Here is a 19143-nt window from a genome sequence, read left to right on the forward strand (position 1 = left end):
GCAATTTTGAGCGTGGCATGGTTGTTGGTGCCAGACGGGCCGGTCTGAGTATTTCACAATCTGCTCAGTTACTGGGATTTTCACGCACAACCATTTCTAGGGTTTACAAAGAATGGTGTGAAAAGGGAAAAACATCCAGTATGCGGCAGTCCTGTGGGCGAAAATGCCTTGTTGATGCTAGAGGTCAGAGGAGAATGGGCCGACTGATTCAAGCTGATAGAAGAGCAACTTTGACTGAAATAACCACTCGTTACAACCGAGGTATGCAGCAAAGCATTTGTGAAGCCACAACACGTACAACCTTGAGGCAGATGGGCTACAACAGCAGAAGACCCCACCGGGTACCACTCATCTCCACTACAAATAGGAAAAAGAGGCTACAATTTGCACAAGCTCACCAAAATTGGACAGTTGAAGACTGGAAAAATGTTGCCTGGTCTGATGAGTCTCGATTTCTGTTGAGACATTCAGATGGTAGAGTCAGAATTTGGCGTAAACAGAATGAGAACATGGATCCATCATGCCTTGTTACCACTGTGCAGGCTGGTGGTGGTGGTGTAATGGTGTGGGGGATGTTTTCTTGGCACACTTTAGGCCCCTTAGTGCCCATTGGGCATCGTTTAAATGCCACGGCCTACCTGAGCATTGTTTCTGACCATGTCCATCCCTTTATGACCACCATGTACCCATCCTCTGATGGCTACTTCCAGCAGGATAATGCACCATGTCACAAATGTTCACTGATAGGTCCTTGTTTACTTCAAGGACATTCTTGAAGTATTGTATACCTAAACCCTGAAACAGAATGAGTAAGTGGTAACATAAGATGCAATATGTTAAGGATTTAATAGTAAAAACAATAGTAAATATGCATCATTCACAATTATATTAACAGCTATTAAATTTAACATTACTTGAAAATATTTTAGGTCTGTAAGCAGTTTTCTCCCATTTCATTTCAACTCCTTCCCTGAACTGGAAAGTACATTTAAGGTGAAGTATTTATTATTCTTGTGCCTTAGAAACCTTTTATTTTAATATATATATATACTGGCAGTTCAAAGGATGGTAACTGTAAAGCTTAATTACTGTTACATTACTAAGCAAACCTATGCATGGAGTGTTGTCTTTTGCAAGTGCTTATCATTTTAATTTCAAAATCCAAATTTTCTGCATTTGTATTTCTAGTGATAATGAAATCTCCAGTGGAATACTCCTCCAAATATAAGTTCTATGATAATCAATAAAGATATGATTTGTGTGCTCATGAAAGCTATGGTTCTCTGGGAAAGAAGAGTTTCTTAATTTACAGGGCAGTGTCAAGTGAACAACAACAGCAACGTGAGCAATTGATATATAGGTGTACAAAAGGAGTTCAAAAGCTGACCAAAGGGATATACAATATCATTGTGAAAACAGAATGTTTATAAAGAAAACACGAAAAACACCAATTTAAAAACGGGAAAGGAAGGCAAGTCCTTACTAAACAATTAACATTTATTCAAGCTGTCACAACTGCAAGAGATGGACAGATTAAAACCATGACTCAATGCTAGGAGCATGCTCAGTAGCAGAATTCAAAAACACAGCGGTGGTAAAGAAACACATTGCTATCACACTGCAGCATGACAGCAAGGGAGTGAAAACCCTGAACAGAAGGCTTTGCATGTTAGGATATTTCCCACATGTTCAAATGTTGCACTGCAGCACACTGAGTGCCAAATACATCTGAAATATCAACTTAATTTTATTCACAGTTAAGGAATGTTTGTGTATGTGCATTACATACTGTATAAGATTTATGGGGTAGGAGAGCTGTTACACCACCTAGCTATACAGTATAGCCAGAGAATCATTTAGATTTGTGCCTTCATGCATAAAAAAAGATAAAATCAGGATTATGTGAATAAAATGTCAACCTGACTAAGAAGCTTTCTTGTACTATTTCAGAATGTAAATAACTGAAGAAGTAGGTAATTATTTACCAGCTCATTATGGAATAACTGTGTCATGAAAAAAAACAAAAAACATATTGAACATATTTGTATTGCAATAGATGGGAAAATACTCAAAGTGCCTTATTTTTTCTTTCAAAGTTTCCATTTGAAAGCGCTTGCTACAGTTCAGTAAAAACAAAAAAGCAAAAACAAAAGATCCAAAACAACAGCAAAAACCTAGCAATGTACCTTCCTCTTAACTCAGTGCACTATTTTTGTGAAGTTTTTTTTTTTTCTTTTTTCTTTTTAAATAAAAATACAACACTTAAAAAAGCAGCACTGGCTTAACTTAATGCACACCACCACAATTTGTTTTTACAGCCACTTTTAAGCCAGTACATGCTACAGAAAACACACTTGAGAGCATTTTCTAAGAATGTAAAATTACAAAACATCAAAATGTTCCTGCTGTCATGCATATACATTTTGACACAAGTTAGATAGAATAAGAAAAAAAGAAAGAAAAAAGTGGACTTGACCTCCTACACAAATGGTTAAAAGCTGACTTCATCCTATTGTTTAAAAAATAAGACTTAAATGGTTCATGTGAGGATTCCACAACCATCATCTCAAATATATATATTTTATGAATTTCACTGAATTCCATACACGCTATATTATTCTAGTTTAAAAAATTCACTGGGTACTACATTTGGTTGGTGATTGTACAATTAGTTTAGCCGTTTCACACTGTCAAGTTTAAGATGTTCTACAAAGTAAAAGAGCCTGCTATAACATCGATTCCTGTAGCTTTAATATAGAAAGGATCCACATATCAACTAGTTTTTACACTTAAATAAATACAATTTCAAAAAAGCGTCAGTGAATATATCTGTCATACAGTCAAAAGAGCAAATTAAAATGGCATGGTTCACCTACACAATGTAGCATGTTGTCCATTAGCAAAGTCACATTTGAAATGCATACTAGGTTCTAGGTTATGGCCATGTGGTACTAATAGATGAAGGTGATTTTATGGCAATATACAGCGGTCAATGTGTGCAAATTAGTGCCTGTTTAGCATAATTCTGTGTTAGCTGTCTACAGCTATCAGGTGTGCAATATTATGCTAGGTAATAGTTGGATTTTAGGAACTTATGATAAAATGGTTTTAATTTTCTTCTATTAACAACTAACAAGTATTATATATAAAAAAACCTGCACACATGACCTTGTATTAATTTCCACATATAGCATATAATTCGAGGTCTTTGAAGTTCTATACAGTTAATATTTTAATTGAACATTTGTGATTTGTCACCAGAACATCGCTACCTTGTTGTTGCCATTGCTTTGAAACTGTGGCTGTATTCTCTGACAGTGTTTCGTCCTTCAGACAAGTGGGCGGATGGTCTAAATTTATTTTTCTCCTTCTTGCTTATATATAAACCTGACTCAATTCACTTGTTTGAATTCCACGTTTTGCCCACTGCTCAAATATGTCATATAGTCCTTATTTTAGAAGTTTCTCAGCCATGTACCGAATAAGATTTGAAATGTTATGCAATATTATGTTATTACATTATTCTTTTAAGATATAAGAAGCATCATGTGGTAAATCTGATAGAACATTAGGACAGTGAAAAGAAGAAGAAAAAAGCCAGTCTTTCAAACAGAAGAAAATAACAAAACGTTTGGCATAATACAACTTACACTGTTGCCACCTCTATTTTTCAAAGGGTGCTCATGATCAGACCATATACCAGACGTATTGTTTAGTACATTTTCCATAAGCACACCGTAGAGCCCCTGCTATAATATGCTTACAGAAATAATGTCAGTACAGCTTTTCACTTCCTTCCAGGGTGAATCAGGCATCTGGAGCTCCAGTGTATCATTGATGCATAGTTCTTGGAATGGAAATATCCTTAATGAGCAACATTTAGCGCCAGTCCTCAGGTTCAGAAATACTGTTGAGAGTATAAGTTACAGTATACATCTATTCCTGAAATACAGTAAAACAATTGCCATGAGTTGATTTCTTTGAAGCTGAATGGACAGCACAACTGCTGAATTACAACAAAATCCTTTCACTGCAATATTTCAGAAATACATTGAATTCCCAGTCATAATACAATTCTTGTTAACCCACAGACTGAGACATGTTTTTACTCAGAACATTCATCTCAGAGAGGGTAAGCAGCGAAGTAGGTTCAAGTTGTACTCATTCGGTGAATGTGTCCAGTCTTGCACAAAGGTCATTACCAACACTCTCAGTTGTCCGTTTACATATAGCTTTAACGTAAGTGATTGTTTAATTCAGAAGCACATATGCTCTATTGCTCTACACCCCAATTTTTAAAATATTATAGGCTTTGCACTGTTACTCATTTTAGGAAAATAATCCATCTGAAATCTGTTTTGACAACAGGTTTAAACAACGTGTGGTATCACTATATGGCCGGGATTTTGTCAAGTCTCTTTCATTCCATATTAGGACACAAGAAATTCTGTTTATTTTAACGGCACTTCATTGTCAGTTCAAGTCGAGAGAAGTCCACACTGTTGCAGTGCCATGCCTTCAATGTGAATAGGTCTGCAGTCCAAAACAGATATACAGCTTCTTCTTATGTCCAAATAAGGTATTCAAGTAGTCCATTCTAGTAGTCTTTGAAGATTAAAATAAAAAGTAAAAAAATGCAACGATATGTGCATGAAAACAATACAAAATAACCAAAACAAACAAAATCAAACAATGAGTATTTATAAATACATACAAAAGCAAAAGTGAAAACAAAGAATGCAAAGCCAAACAAAAATAGATGTGATTTGGCAAGTGGCACCTTTCTTCTATATCCGTTTGTGGTGCTGATTGGGAAGGGGTAGGACAGGGAAACTGCTTGAGATTCAGTGATGAGGAGGAAATCTGAGGGAGTATCAAACATGTTTGGAAGGACGCTACTTCTAATTTCTAATCAGCGAGGCCCCACTGACAGGTCACAGAAATGGACGGGAGACAGCTTTGACACACTGGAGATTAGTTACAGCCGGTGGTTGCAGCCCAAAGGTCTTTCTCATCATCCTTGAAAATTCTCTCAAGGATCTTCTTATTGTCTTACTCGACGGACCCTGGGTGGAGGCTGAGAGCGGGAGGGTCCAGGCAGGTGGGCGAGTAATTGATGTGGGGCTCCTTGATCCACAGAAGAGGAGCTCCGTTTTTGCCTTCCGAGTTTTTGCTGGAGTTGCGGGCCTTGTAACGCACCAAAAGAATGGTGATGAGGAGGATCCCGAAAATGGGGAAGGGGTAGAAGAAGACAAAGTAGAACAGGGAGTCATTGGAACAAATCACCGACTGTAGAGATGAACCTGCAAGTATAGAAGAGAGCAAACAAACAAACAAACAAACAAAAAAATAGATGAGTGAGACACGTTCATATCACTGAGTTGGTAAAGTTCATGCTTGACTGAGTGCTGTCTATATATGAAAGCTCTATGTGGATTAGCTTACCTTGTCCGAGCACATTGACCACAGTCACTCCAGAGTTGTTTGTGGTTAGGCGGTACCAGGCGTTCCTGGGGTTGAGCAGCCACTCCTCCACATGACAGTAGTAGTTTCCTGCATCGCTTTGGCTGGCCTTCTGTATCGTCAGACTGTACAACTCTGAGGTGGGTCTCTCGAACTGCAGTCTGGAGCTGGGGCCCGCGGCCTCAGAGGGGCTGCAGTTTCCATTCCCGAAGACGGCGTCGTGACCAATGGAGAAGATACACTCGGGCTCCTCCCTCCCGCTGTCTTTGACGCGGAGAACATACCACGAGACGGAGAAGCGCGAGTCTTTGCTGGATTGCGAGGGAATGCTGCAACCGAGTCTGAAGGATTCTTGTTCTTCAATGGTCATGTTTGAATCAGATTCCTCCACCTGCAGCCTAATTTCTGCATGACACAACAAGCATGTGATTAACAACTGCACTAAATTTTCAAAATTATGCTACCAAAGCACTTCGAATAACAGCAGTTGAAAAATATGAAAACGTGTGAGACTAATCTCCTAAAGATACAGACAACTTATTCTTATTAATTTGTGTTCCTTTTACAGTGGGTTGTAGCACTGAAAATACCTTTGCGGCTTTATTCTGCAATTTATTTTTAATCAAAGACAGTGAAAGTGTCCAAATAATACACATTATGTAACTACATGTAGTTACTGAGTTTAAACTCAGGAAATATACTATCAAAGCAACCTACTGCTTTAAATGTATTTATTATTTTCTTGGATGTTTGTATAATTTAGTATAGTAATTGAAACACTAATTTTCCCAAAGGTAAACTGTGAGAATGCTGCCCACATGCATAAGCAATTATAAACCTGTTACAGCAATTATACCAAACTTCCAAGTAATGCTGGTCTTTAGTTATCAGTTATTAGCTCCAGAAGTATTACATTTCTGTACAGGAAACTTTATTAAAATTCCTCTCTTTTCACCTACTGCACCCCATACATTATTTTTTAATCATGTTATTTGTTAGACTGAATGTTAATCGTATGACACATTACATAACAGATCACTAAATGGCATACATTATTGTGAATGTTAGGTCTCTAAAATAATCACAATATTTTTGAAAAGTGAAATTAGTCACTTCAGTAGCAGCAAACTGAACTTTAGAAGATGATGGTGGTCATCTCAAAGTAAATGACAACATTGATCTGCTTGGCCTAGTGGAGTTAAAAATTGATCAGATATGGTATTTATGTTCCCATGAGTCCTAATTCTGTTAGAAAGTTTCATAGAAGGACTCCATGAGTTGACTTTGTGAGCAGTTCAAAATATGGTGTATGGACAACAGCTTGCATGGTAGCACTGAATTATACAACACCCGAAGGGACACAGCAGCACACAAGGATTAGAAAGTGTACATTGGCAAAGCCTTTGTGGGCTTCTATTTAGTAATATATGATGCTGCAACAGAACTTCATGGAAAAAAACAGCTCCTCAGCCAAGAGGGAGTTCTAGTTATGAATGGGAGAATGGAGTTTTATCAATTCTGAAACATCTGCAGCATAATGTACAACAAAGACAGTTGCGTGTTGTACATTCTAAAATCAGGAAGAACCAAATCTTTCAAAAACTCAAGAATGCTAGATCAATGATGCATTCATCTGACCCATGCTAAGTTGTAAAAAGTATCAAGGCACCCTCACTTCTCTGCTATGGTGTCATCTTTGTAAAATTGTATTACAAGCTCACAGTGCAACATTCAGCAACAGCTCTGACTGTGAATTTCATGGTGATTTTTAAATTTAAGTTTACACATTTAGGTTAGTGCGAAAGAGCTGTGTGTTCTAAAGCATGCTTTGGAGCAATGGTATGGACTTATCTTTTTATTTCTTGAGATGGATTAGAGCAAATTTATCCATAACCCATCACAGCCTAAGTGGCTACCACACGTTCTATATGTAAAAATGTACATTTCCGTTACAAACAGCATTTCTTAATTGCTGCTTCCTCAGTGAAATCAGTTATGTCATGTTTTTGAAGGTCTATGTAATGGATTCCCTCCTTAAAATACTAATATGACATTAACAGATACAAGATTAATGAAGAACCTCATTAATCTTTTATCTGTCATACTAGTATTTTATGTTACTTTTAACTTCTGCTTGAGCTAGCCAACAGATTTTTTTTTTCTTTAAACATTTTTACCTGGCAGCTTAACAAGCACATCAGTGAACCCAGAAGATTCCTCGGCCAGCTGGTACCAGATGTTGTTGGGGTCAAGCAGCCACTCCTGAACGAGGCAGTAGTAGGTACCAGTGTCGCTCAGCTCGGCCTGGTGCAGCGTGAGGCTGAACAGCTGAGGGGAAAGACGCTCGGACTGCACCCGGCTCTTTAGGCGCTCCTCCTCGGCGTACGTCCCGTACTCGAAGGCAGAGTTGTGGTTGATCTTGAGCAGGAGCTCTGCGTCCGGTTCGCCGGTCTTCTTGGCATACCACAGCACGGTGTACTGGGAGTCTGGGCTTGTCTGGGCTGTGATGGAGCAGTTCAGACGAACACGACTGTCCTCCATAAAAACCAAGTTCTGGTCTGACTTGTTGACTTGAAGTTTGCTCACTGCCAAGAACAAACACACACACAAATACAAGAAACTAATCAGTAAACTCATTTTATTAAGTCATACTCGAACCCCTGAAGGAATGCTTTTCCGTTCTTATGTAATTTGTAGACACCAAGCACAGCTAAAAGCAAGGCCTGCCCATCACCGTACTCTCTGAGGCCTATGGGATTAAGCTGCCCTATAAACAAATTGTGCACTGAAGCAAGCAATCCATCCAAGGTACACTCTGAATTTAGGTGATGAGCCGGGCTACTTTTACATGCTTAAAAATAAAAATTCATGAAAAAAAGTTACTCATTTTTATGGGTAAGTAATTCTATCCAAAAATCCAATTTTCCAGTTACTCTAGCATTTGCCGTGCTCATCTCAGCAGGATGGTGGCTTTAGTTCCACTGATTGGTCAATCTCTACGCAAAGCACTGCCTAAAGACAGAGGGCTAGCTGGGTGAAACCTGTTCGTAGGCTATATGGGAAATGTGTACATGTGTGTATGCATATATATATATATATATATATACACACACACACACACACACACACACACATACATACATATACACACATACACACACACAACACGTATATAAATAAACACACATGCATATTTAAACATTTTCTTGTTCTTTCTATATTTAAACAGATTCCTAATAGCACATTCCCAGCAATATTGACTGAACTATTCTTAGTGATCTTCAGAGGAGAATGGAAGTTTGAGAAAGTTTGCAATGTCTGGCAACTATCTCAGGTTCTCTGAGCTTCTGAGAAAAAAAAAATCCTAAAAGAATTATTTCACAACCTCTTGAAATGTTGGAACTAGAGCGGGCTGACTGCTGTGCACCGGCACGGTACAAAGCAACCTGTCTGTTTTGACAGCGTAGAGATATAATTCTGTGGAATTCAGACTCCATGAAGTAAAATTCCACTCGTTTTCTAAAGTGTTTTTCCCACAATAAATCAAAAATTAAACACTTAAAACACAATCACATTGCAAATAATGAGAAATGTAGGAATTGGAAAAAACACAACAACAAAAAAAACATAAAATAAAGTAAAAGTTTAGCAGAATCCAGAAGAAAAATTTCAAGAAAATGCATTTACAACTAAATAGCATATTTTCAATATTAGCACAAAGAACACTTCCTTCCTTTGTACACATTTAGACGCCCCCATAATATTAACTTTAATAACACCCATGCCAACAACAACAAACCTTTCGGATTACAAAGTTCAGTCGTGACTGATGCTAAATCCAATGCATAAGTGAAAGACACTTGTGTTTACTTTTCCGTATACCTATTTAATTCAGATACCATATTGGAATCTCATGGGAAATATATGTAAAAGAATATAGAATCGATACCTGGGAACTGTTATCAATTCAAAATTATACAATTTCTTGTCAAATACTCACACAATGAAGTGCTCCCTGGAGATACCTAAAGTCAAATTAATGTAAATAAGCTATTTTTGTGAGGTAGAAGAGACTTTCTTTCCTTTCAAACAGCCTTCAATTTTAAAAAGCCAATAGGGATGTACTGACACCATGGATATAACTACAGGTCTATCAACAGTAACAATCCTGGACACAAAGAAATGGGATGGAATTGCCCAAATAATTCCATTAATGTCTCTGTGGTAAGCATGCATGCACCCAATAAAATGAGCACAAAGATAGATTTATATTCTGCTCTCACTGCTCTAATTACATATGATCATAAAAAATGATCTGGGGTCCCGGGGAGATCTCTACACAATTGGTTTGCACATAGGCCTGTTGTTTCCGAGTGAGGCACACTCTGTCCCCAGGTGACCTTTAAAATCAACAGGGGTGAAAAGGCTTTTCAAACCAGCACATTAAAATAATTTGCATCCAGCGAGAAATCGGCCACCACAGTTATTGAATGACAACAAACACACAAATAAATAAACAACAATAACCTTGAAGATGTTGGGATTTTTAATGTCTGTGAGGTTTCCAAGGTTACTCCATTTCCTCTGCTAGAAGCAGTGCTTGCACCTGCTTGTGTTACAATCTGTATGCCTAGGAGTCTGTAAAAAAGACCCAATTAAAGGCAGGAGATTCCTCTATGGTAAGAAATGTGCTGATTACATAAAGCCAATTAAACCTCCATGCACAATTTTGAACCTCATTGTGTTTACTATAAAAAAAGAAGAAGAAATGAAGGAAACAAATGAATCGGTTTATGCATTTGAAGGAGCAAGCTGCAATTAAAAAGGCACCAGTTGTAAAGTGAAACTGGACAGAAAACGTTAGAATCACCAGCATACGGTAAACCACAAATGAGCCTTGATTTAATATTTGGTTTTGTTCCATTTCAAGCTTTCTGGTTTGTATCCAGCTAATTGCTATACAACTGGTACTATGGAGATAAAGCTTTTCCTGCTTCATTTTTTCACCCCTCATAACATTGTTAGATTGTAATTAGATATGTAAACACATTACATTTCTATATACATTTGAACATACTGTGAGCACATCAGTGTAAAGGTTTGTGGATCTAAGTAGCTAGTGATTATTTCTGTAGGCATGTTGTTTTAGAAAGAAAATAAATTCTCTTAGTCCCTTACTTGGTAACCGAAGGAGACTAAATATTTATTTCAGTGTGGTACAGTACAAAGAAACCAAAACAGGCACTGAGTAGTTTGTTGCATGCCTGTGCTCATATTAACAAAGAACAACAGGACCCAAGAAGAAGGTGACACTCGGATGATTGGGTATGCTATGGAATGAGACTATCCCTTATTTGGTATGGTTTTCCCACTTCCTTATATCAACAGATCCAGACATCACCTCACAGACATGTTCATTTGCGCTCAGACGCCCGAGAGATCAGGAGCGGCTTTTCACTTAGGAAACTAATATAATCAGTAGACAATGGCCAGCACACCAGATCTGGAGGACTGGGCTTAATCCAGTGAGTATCGACCTGGCTCCACAGACACCAGTTCAGTGGGGATGGATCTGACGTGATGAATAGAGATTCACTGCCTCCGGGTTTTGCCTTCCTAGCTCCTTGGATCACAGACGCCAATTCTGAGATCACTATGAAAGGAAAGGACGCTTGCTGTGGCCGTGACTCAAAGCTTCTTGAAATATTTTTCCCCTATTGAGGTCGTCCATTTTTATTCAGTGTCTCTTTGTATATCCCCTCTCCTTAATTGGTGGCACTCCATATATTGATACTGATGCTGTTTTCTTCACTCTGTGAGGAGTCTATCATTTATCCCTTTAACTTAAAAACACTTAAAATGTAGTGTTGAGTGAAATGAGTGAAGAAACATAACTAATGAGATGCCAAAGCATCTTTTTTCTTCTTTTTTGGTTTGTTTCCAGTTTATTTTATTTTTTTGTGAAGCTACTGAAAATCAAATCAGAATTAATAAAGATAATTTTGGCATGGTGGAATCTCACCGTACAGCAAGTACACGGTACTCATTAGTCTGCATAACATAGATAACATTAATTATTTTGAATTTATAGATGCAGATGTATTGAGACGTGGTAAAAAGGAAGTTAAAAGAAGCCCATTGAGAGCTCTGCTGGTACCTGGAGTGTCAGGAGACTTGAGGGAATAATGTGAAGCCTGCTGTGAAATCGTGAAGCACATTCTAGTCAACAGGCCACATGGCACATCAAGCCTACATTAGTAAGATCATTAAAAGGGTTCCAGGCATTAATGTGATTATTTAGAAAAACTGAATATTAAACACCCTGACCTGCAATGCACACTTTTTCTTTAACTTTCAGTTACAGAAATTCAAGGTTGTCAAAGCAGGATTTCTTCTGAAAGATTTTTTTTTTTTTTTTGCACAGCCTATACTATAACACTTTCTCCATCACCAATAATTAATTTAAAAAACAGAATTCAAGAGCCAATGACACTAATTAAGATAACAAAACACTGGTGAATAATGGCATATGCTTTGTTTTCATGCTACTAACATTCTGCTTAAAGCAACTGAGCTGCAGCTGTCTGAAATATTGCTGACAATGCTTTGTTAAGAGCAGACAGAGACAAATAAACTTCCCTTGCCTTCCCAAAAGGCACCTCTTCACATTTCAATTTCACTTTAAACTGTACCTATTTTGCCTGACTGATATGACACCTTATTTTTAGTAATTAGACCCTGGTGACAAAACTTCATGTTTCCTGACAGACAAGTACATTTTTCTGCATATGTGACATTCTGACATATTGCCCTCTTTTTTTTTTTTTTTTAGATGCCACAATGTGCTCAGTCTCAAATGCCACAGACTGCTGTACATTGGTTAATGTGTATACTTAAAAAAACTATAATGGTCAATGAGTAAAACCAGTAATTTCTTCAAACATATTTATACTTCAATTTAGTATACTGGCGCTAACATGCAGAGATATGGGGCACGTAAACATTTTTCATATCATGCATCCCTTAAAGGATAAAAGTAAAAAAAAAAAAAAAATTGAATTACCTCTCCTCCCCATGACTTAAACTTAATTACCTGTATCAGCAATCTCTCTGATAATGTCTGCTGCAGTACACAAGAATGATATCCCTGCTTGTTCTTGCAGGCTGAGAACTGTATGCACGGCTCTCTTCTGAATAATACACATGGGCAGGATGGCGCTGAATGCTCAGAGGGTGATACGCCCACACAATGCCTTCTATATATGATGATCTGAAATCGCCATGAGGTAATGTCTCTGTGCAAGACTATTCAGGTGAGTCAATGCAACGATTCCAAAGCAATAACTCATAGGCATTAATTGGTCCCCATGAAGGCAGACTAAAGGCAAATGATATGAGAGCTTGTAGATCTGTCAAATATACCTATAAGATGAATAAAGCAATCTCTCGGGTTAATGAATCAACCAATGTATTTGTCAGCCAAACCGAAACAATAAAGATACTGTACTACTGAAAACAAAAATACCCCAAGACAATTTGTACTGTTATACACATAGGTTTCAACAGATGCTGAATACGGTTTGGTCTGTTCTGGTTTTGTTTCTTTGTTGAAAATATTATTATTTCATGCTAAACTCACAGCTGCATTTTTTCCTAATAAGAAAGGAAAACAATTAATTTGTGAAGTGTGAGATAAATAGCTCAGGAGGTGAATTGTGTGACATTTTCCTGTAGGATTAAAAAAAAAAAAATCTATAAAAAACAACAACAAAACTGTGGTACATGTAGCATTGCAGATTTTGATTATTGGACTAATACATTTTTGTTTAACAAAACAAAAGCTCCACAAAAATCGACATATAGGGTTCACATCATGAAATTTAGAACAAAGCAAGATCTGAAGAAAACTTGTACAGTTGTCAGATTGAAAAAAAAGTTTCATTATTTTGTAGTTTATAACAGTTGGATCCCAATTATTGAAGTGCATTTTTTTTTTTTTTTTAATGCATTCCTTCTCTGTCAGTTACAAGAATAAGGACTCCAAATGTTATTCTGTTACAACTCTTTTGGGCAATATACTCATGTCAATTTTGTGAATAAAGACCACAACCTAGAATAATAAACTCAGCCTGCAGTGGAAAATAAACAAAAGAGGACAAAAAACTAAATTGTAAAAATGTATTTTTGTAAGGAATAAAAATGTAGTTATACTGGAGGATTCAAAATATAATATCTATGCTAATGAGCTGCATATATCTTTGATTCATTTCTGTCAGTTGAAGATTCACATCCTTGATCAATAATATAATTAAGACTGTAATTATCTCTATCTGTTAACAGAACAGACAGCGCCAGTTCATAATTAGTCCCCAAACTGCAGGGAAACCAAGTGGACATACAGCTTAGCCCTGCCTCGCTAATGTAAAAATGAACATTTATGGAAAGGGAGAAGGGGAACAATTAAGACTACCAGAGGAACAGAGGACAGAAAACGGCATAAATAACGGTTTACAGAGCTCAGCTATCAGACTCTTCCACATTATTCCATTTCGCATTACAGGCTGCTGATTGTGTATAGGACTCAGCACTAGTGGGTGGAAGTGTTTTAATTTGACCTTTGATTCATTATAGACTGTAATTAACCACACAGAAAAGAAATAAAGGACACAAGAGAAACAGAAATAGAAAAGAAAATAGTCTGGTTCCACACCATATGTTTAACTTTTGCATATTTTCTATGATGGCTGCAAGAATATCATAACCATATTAATAGTTGGAGAGTTAAATCTACACGTTGCACCTTTTTAATTTAATCTTTCATCATTATAATTATTTTCCACTTCTTCCTCCACCATTACCAGACTATGCTATAGGAGTGATGTATGTGTATGTGCATATTTAGTACCAAAGGAAATACTGCTGGGTAAGCACTTAAAATACCTTTCAATGACCCAATGATGTCTACGGCATTAGGTAGCCTCTTCAGGATCTGAGACAAATCTGAAATCTGCTTACATGTCGTTTTATTTATTTATTTTATGTGTTCAGTATAGGTTCTCATAACTCCATGCTACTTGGGTCTGGCTTCCTTCCCCTGAAAGCACCTAAATGGCCCTGATGTGATGCTAAAGCACTCAAAAGGCCAAACTCTTTCTGTGCATAAGATATTCATAAGCATAGAATATTTATACCGCAGACAAACTCAGGTTGCTAAACAGTGCGGATGCAGTGGTGTACACTTAATTAAATTAAGTAACATATTGATTGCATGCTCCCAGGAATTCCATAGCAGGCTTACATGATGAAGGTTAGTATGTGGAGGCATAATTCTTCCTGGATGGAGCATATAGATTGGCAACAAAGGCAGTAATTGATCAGAAAGCGCCTATAAAAGTGCTGACATGAATGCTTGGACAGCAGAAAGATACTGTGTATTAAAAACAAAGCATCTGTCTATCGGAGCCACAACTGCACTACATGAGGATAATCTCTTATTCGTCTTTCACTGTAAATCAGCTCATGGTTGATTATCTGTATCAATTTCATTTTTAGGAATGCTCAGCTAATGCAAAAAACTCCAATATTTTACGTCAATATTTGTCTCAGGCAGTAAAAATTGTTCGGTTGTATTGGTTGTCTGTACGCATTTACTATAAGATGGTAAAGGTAAAAATCAACTTCTGACTACTGCTTTTGTAAACCTTAATCTAAATCACTAAAGGGTCAAGGGTGTTACCACGTGTTTTTTACCAAGTGCTACATCCAATGTCTGACATTACATTTTCAGTTTATTACTGATTAATAAATTAATGATTAAGATTATATATGTTACACATCAAGTACATGAATTATAATTAAAATATATATGAATATACCTCATTTAGAGCTTAGGATGCATTCCAGCGGAAGAGGGCGCCATCAAAATCAGCCTTTAATGGGGTTAATTTAACAGTGATTTAAAGGAGATGCGTTCCTGACAGCATTATTTTTTACACATGAATGATAAATGTGGGCTACAATATAGGTAAACAAAGTATTTATTTATAAAATGAACACACTTAAAACATTAAGGGAGCCAGACATGAAATTAATTATAACACATTTAAACATTAAGTGAACGAGACTACTTAAAAAAGTGAAAGAAAATGTGGCTCACAGAAAAAAAAAAAAAAAAGTGATTCAACAAAAAGAAATAATCACAGTCAGCAATAAAGCACCACGTTGTCTAAAACGTTCACTTGTTCTTGATTGCTCTCTTGCTGGCTGTCTTGCAGCCTCTCATTTCCAGACTCAAGCCCCTACAGGGAAAAGTGAAAGTCTTTTTAAAGTAGGCACATCACGACGACGTCCAAGGCTGTCCCCCAAACCGCTCCCTTGCTCCCTCGTTACCTTCGCTTGCGCGGCGGATGTAGTACGTTCACCATCTTAAGGGGTGTCCCAAATAGGGAACGATTGAAAGGAGCTCTATGTGGTCTCCAACGCACCCTTCGAGTGACTGTACACCCCAGTTCACTTTTGCAGTGCTGAAGTCCCAGAATTCCTTGCGTTAAAGGCGGAGACAAGTGGGAAGATTACAAAATACATTCAATAAAATAGTCGCAAAATACATTAAGATAAGCATATATCCTGCTGCGTATGAGCTAAAACACGTACTAAACAGAAGAAAAAAATGCTTTCAATTGATGAATTAAGCAGCTATCTATATGATATAGGCTAAGTTAAAAAATATTTTTAAATTATATTATTTTCAAGAAAAACAGTGACAGAGGTATAAACTTTTAAAGTTTATCCAGCTGTGTGCAGCAAACTCTGCCCTGTCTAAAGGGAAAACAAACACTGCGCTAGACTGTGATTCAGTGGTGAAGGGTGTCACATTAACTCTTTTTGCTCCTTTCTACCCAACTCCCTTAGCCACTGAAGTGCACATACTGTCACATCAGTAAAACGTCACACAAAGTGTACACTAACCGAAGGTAGGTGTAGGGGTGAGGGAGGGGTCTAAGATGGAGGCCAATTCTGCAAACTCTGCTGAGGTAGAGCTGCCTCTCCATGGCTGTTGTTCCCCAAGGTCCCTAATCCACACCCACCTCCCAGATCATCTCTTAATTAAACATTATCAATTGCTCTCTTTACCTAACAAGGTAGCTAAATATGCGCCCCAACCAGCAGAATTTTTTTTCATACAATGTGACTTAAGATGATGCAGATAAATTACACTGAAGGAGAGAGGCAAGCTAGTTGTTATTGGCTGAGCAGATGTAAACAATGCAAGTGGCTGAGCCGTGACTGTTCTGACTCAAGCCTTTTGACTCACATAATGGATTTTCTTATTTTTTATAGTGTTTTTTTTTTTTTTCCAGGGAAACCACGTTATATCAATAATCTTTGTATGGGTTAGCACTATATGGGGCATACCTGTATAATAACTATAAATATGCAATTATTGTAATATGTCAGGGGGTGTTCTGTTAGGCAGTCCACATCATAATCTGTATATAATTGTTTTTGTTAGTTTGAGTTCATTACCTTTGTGGATGCCAAACAATTTGTATGTCAATATATTTGAGGTCACCCTTTCTAAAGCATGCATGCATGCAGTGTTAACTTTTGGTTACATCCTCTCAGTTGGGTGGCGGGGTGCCAGAGGCAGGACAACCTAGCTAAAGGCTTAAATACAGGGTGCCCAGCCAGCACAGGGGGTTCATTGTTTATTTTATGTGTTAAGTGTATAACGTGTTTGAGCTGCATTCGAGAACTGCAAACGATAGCTACTTCATCATTACCAGAAGAACCCTAAAGACTACATTATCATAATTCTGGCATAAATATTACTGCTTTCAGAACCAAATTTATCTCAATGATTAATTTGCAGTGCCAATACATGGACTTTCCAGCAAAAATGCCTGGTAATGGATACACATTTCTAATGGTAAGAAATTAAGTTTAACAAGACTTTTTTATGTTTTCTAATTGATAATCGTAACAAAAACAGAGTACAGAAATTAAACAATCTAAAGGCACTGAGTCAAAACCTGAATAACTTCAAATTTCTTATTCAAATTGTAATTTTGTTTGCTATAGTACTGGGGAAACCCAGTGCACCAATATCTTCAATTATGAAACAAGAAAAGAAAAAGCAGTTTTCTGATTTGAAAAACATTATGTTGTACCTTGACCACAGAGCAATTAGGATTCCTGGGGAAATCATTGTAATTCAATAGATGTTCCGCATGCAAATACGTTTTATTTATTTATTTTTTGTTGTGTAAATAAACCCTATTGGCATAGCTGCTGGCTAAAAGCATTGATGAAATATGGAATCTCTTTTCTACAGTATTTAATCTCTATAATGCAAGCTTGCCTCTTTTGCTTGAAAGACAGCCTGGGGCTGCAGAAATGATACTGAGATTTCAACAGAATGTGAAACCAAACGATCTGTAAACACTGCATTTTGTTTTATTCAGTGAAGTGGTGCACTGTGTAACATGCTTTCACTCTAGCAAATACCTTCATATTAATTTTCCCTGCAAACATTTCTCATATTTAAAGGCGAATACTTCTTTAGTGTGAAGGGATCACCAATTAAAACCTGGGACCTCCACTACCTGTGTGAAGAGTCTGAATAATGAAAACAGGGAGTGCGCAACCCGTTGAGCAACTGAGAGAACACTACTTCAAGACCATTCCATTAGTTTGAACAAAAACTAAAACTCATCACATTTTAACTTAACCTTGTTGTCCTTCAGGCTGCAAAGGTTTGTAGAATCTATTGGTAAATTAAAATGCCAATGTAATGGATTTTGTAAATGATGTCTAGACTAACTCATCAATACAAACAAACAAACAAATAAATATACAAAAGGCAGTGGAGGAAACACATTATTACTAATGATAAGTGACATGTCTCCACAAAGACTGTACATTATTTTAGCAGTAAATAAAGTAAAAGTTTCAATGAGAAGCATAGCTAGCTTCGACAAGCCAACTTATATTAGCATTACTGCTTTTCCATTGGCCATAAAATAACTGCAGTGACTTACCTAGAAAATTATTTTGCAATGATTCCAGATCTGTTTTATGACAAGACAAACCTTGTTTTGAAGTTGAACAAGTCATTATCCGAGAATTTCTTCATACACTGGCTCGGCTCAATAGAAAACATTCTTTGAAAGCATGTTCAAAGTGTACAGGCACCAGCCTCTTTGAATTCTTCCTGTTTACAAAAATATGCTAAAATAAAGATCTACAGTGGCTTAAAGTATATTTGTAGACTGTCTCCTTTACGCGTCAGACTGAAAGTTAAAGAAGTAACCTACATGCTATCACTGCTAATATCATATTGTCTTATAAAAGGAAAACATTGTAAGTCATGTGTAGTCATGGAAACCAAGAGAAGTAGCTATATATAAGTGTTACAAGTCAGGGTGGCACCTAAATAGCTAGGCAAAAGACTGGCACAGAGGTCTGCAAGCTGGCCATGGAGAAGCTAATACTCTTTCACAGTTCTGTGAGCAGAGCATCCAATAAAGGAATTTGCAATTCTTGAAATTATTACATTTTCCATAACTTGCATTTATCTCTTGAGCTGGCAGAGCCATTACACTACATAGCAATCTAGTGCTTAATACTGTAGATATTAAATTGTCTCCAGGAGATAGGAACGCAGAAACCTCAAGTGAG

At 37.1% G+C, this 19143-nt stretch overlaps 1 protein-coding gene across 1 annotated transcript in view; it reads right to left on the reverse strand.

The window, feature by feature from the left end:
* Window positions 1-1476: 1476 nt before the first annotated feature.
* The window catches only part of igsf3 (immunoglobulin superfamily, member 3), a 125303-nt gene continuing 107636 nt past the window's right edge, over window positions 1477-19143 (reverse strand). Inside the window, exons 8-10 of the mRNA XM_066706529.1 lie at window positions 7641-8048; window positions 5446-5868; window positions 1477-5303 (exon numbers count right to left, since the gene is read on the reverse strand). Coding sequence (XP_066562626.1) covers window positions 5053-5303; window positions 5446-5868; window positions 7641-8048 — 1082 coding nt within the window. The 3' untranslated portion in view covers window positions 1477-5052. The remainder of the gene's footprint in view (window positions 5304-5445; window positions 5869-7640; window positions 8049-19143) is intronic.

Source organism: Amia ocellicauda, chromosome 6, assembly GCF_036373705.1.
Source record: "Amia ocellicauda isolate fAmiCal2 chromosome 6, fAmiCal2.hap1, whole genome shotgun sequence".
NCBI lineage: Eukaryota > Metazoa > Chordata > Actinopteri > Amiiformes > Amiidae > Amia > Amia ocellicauda.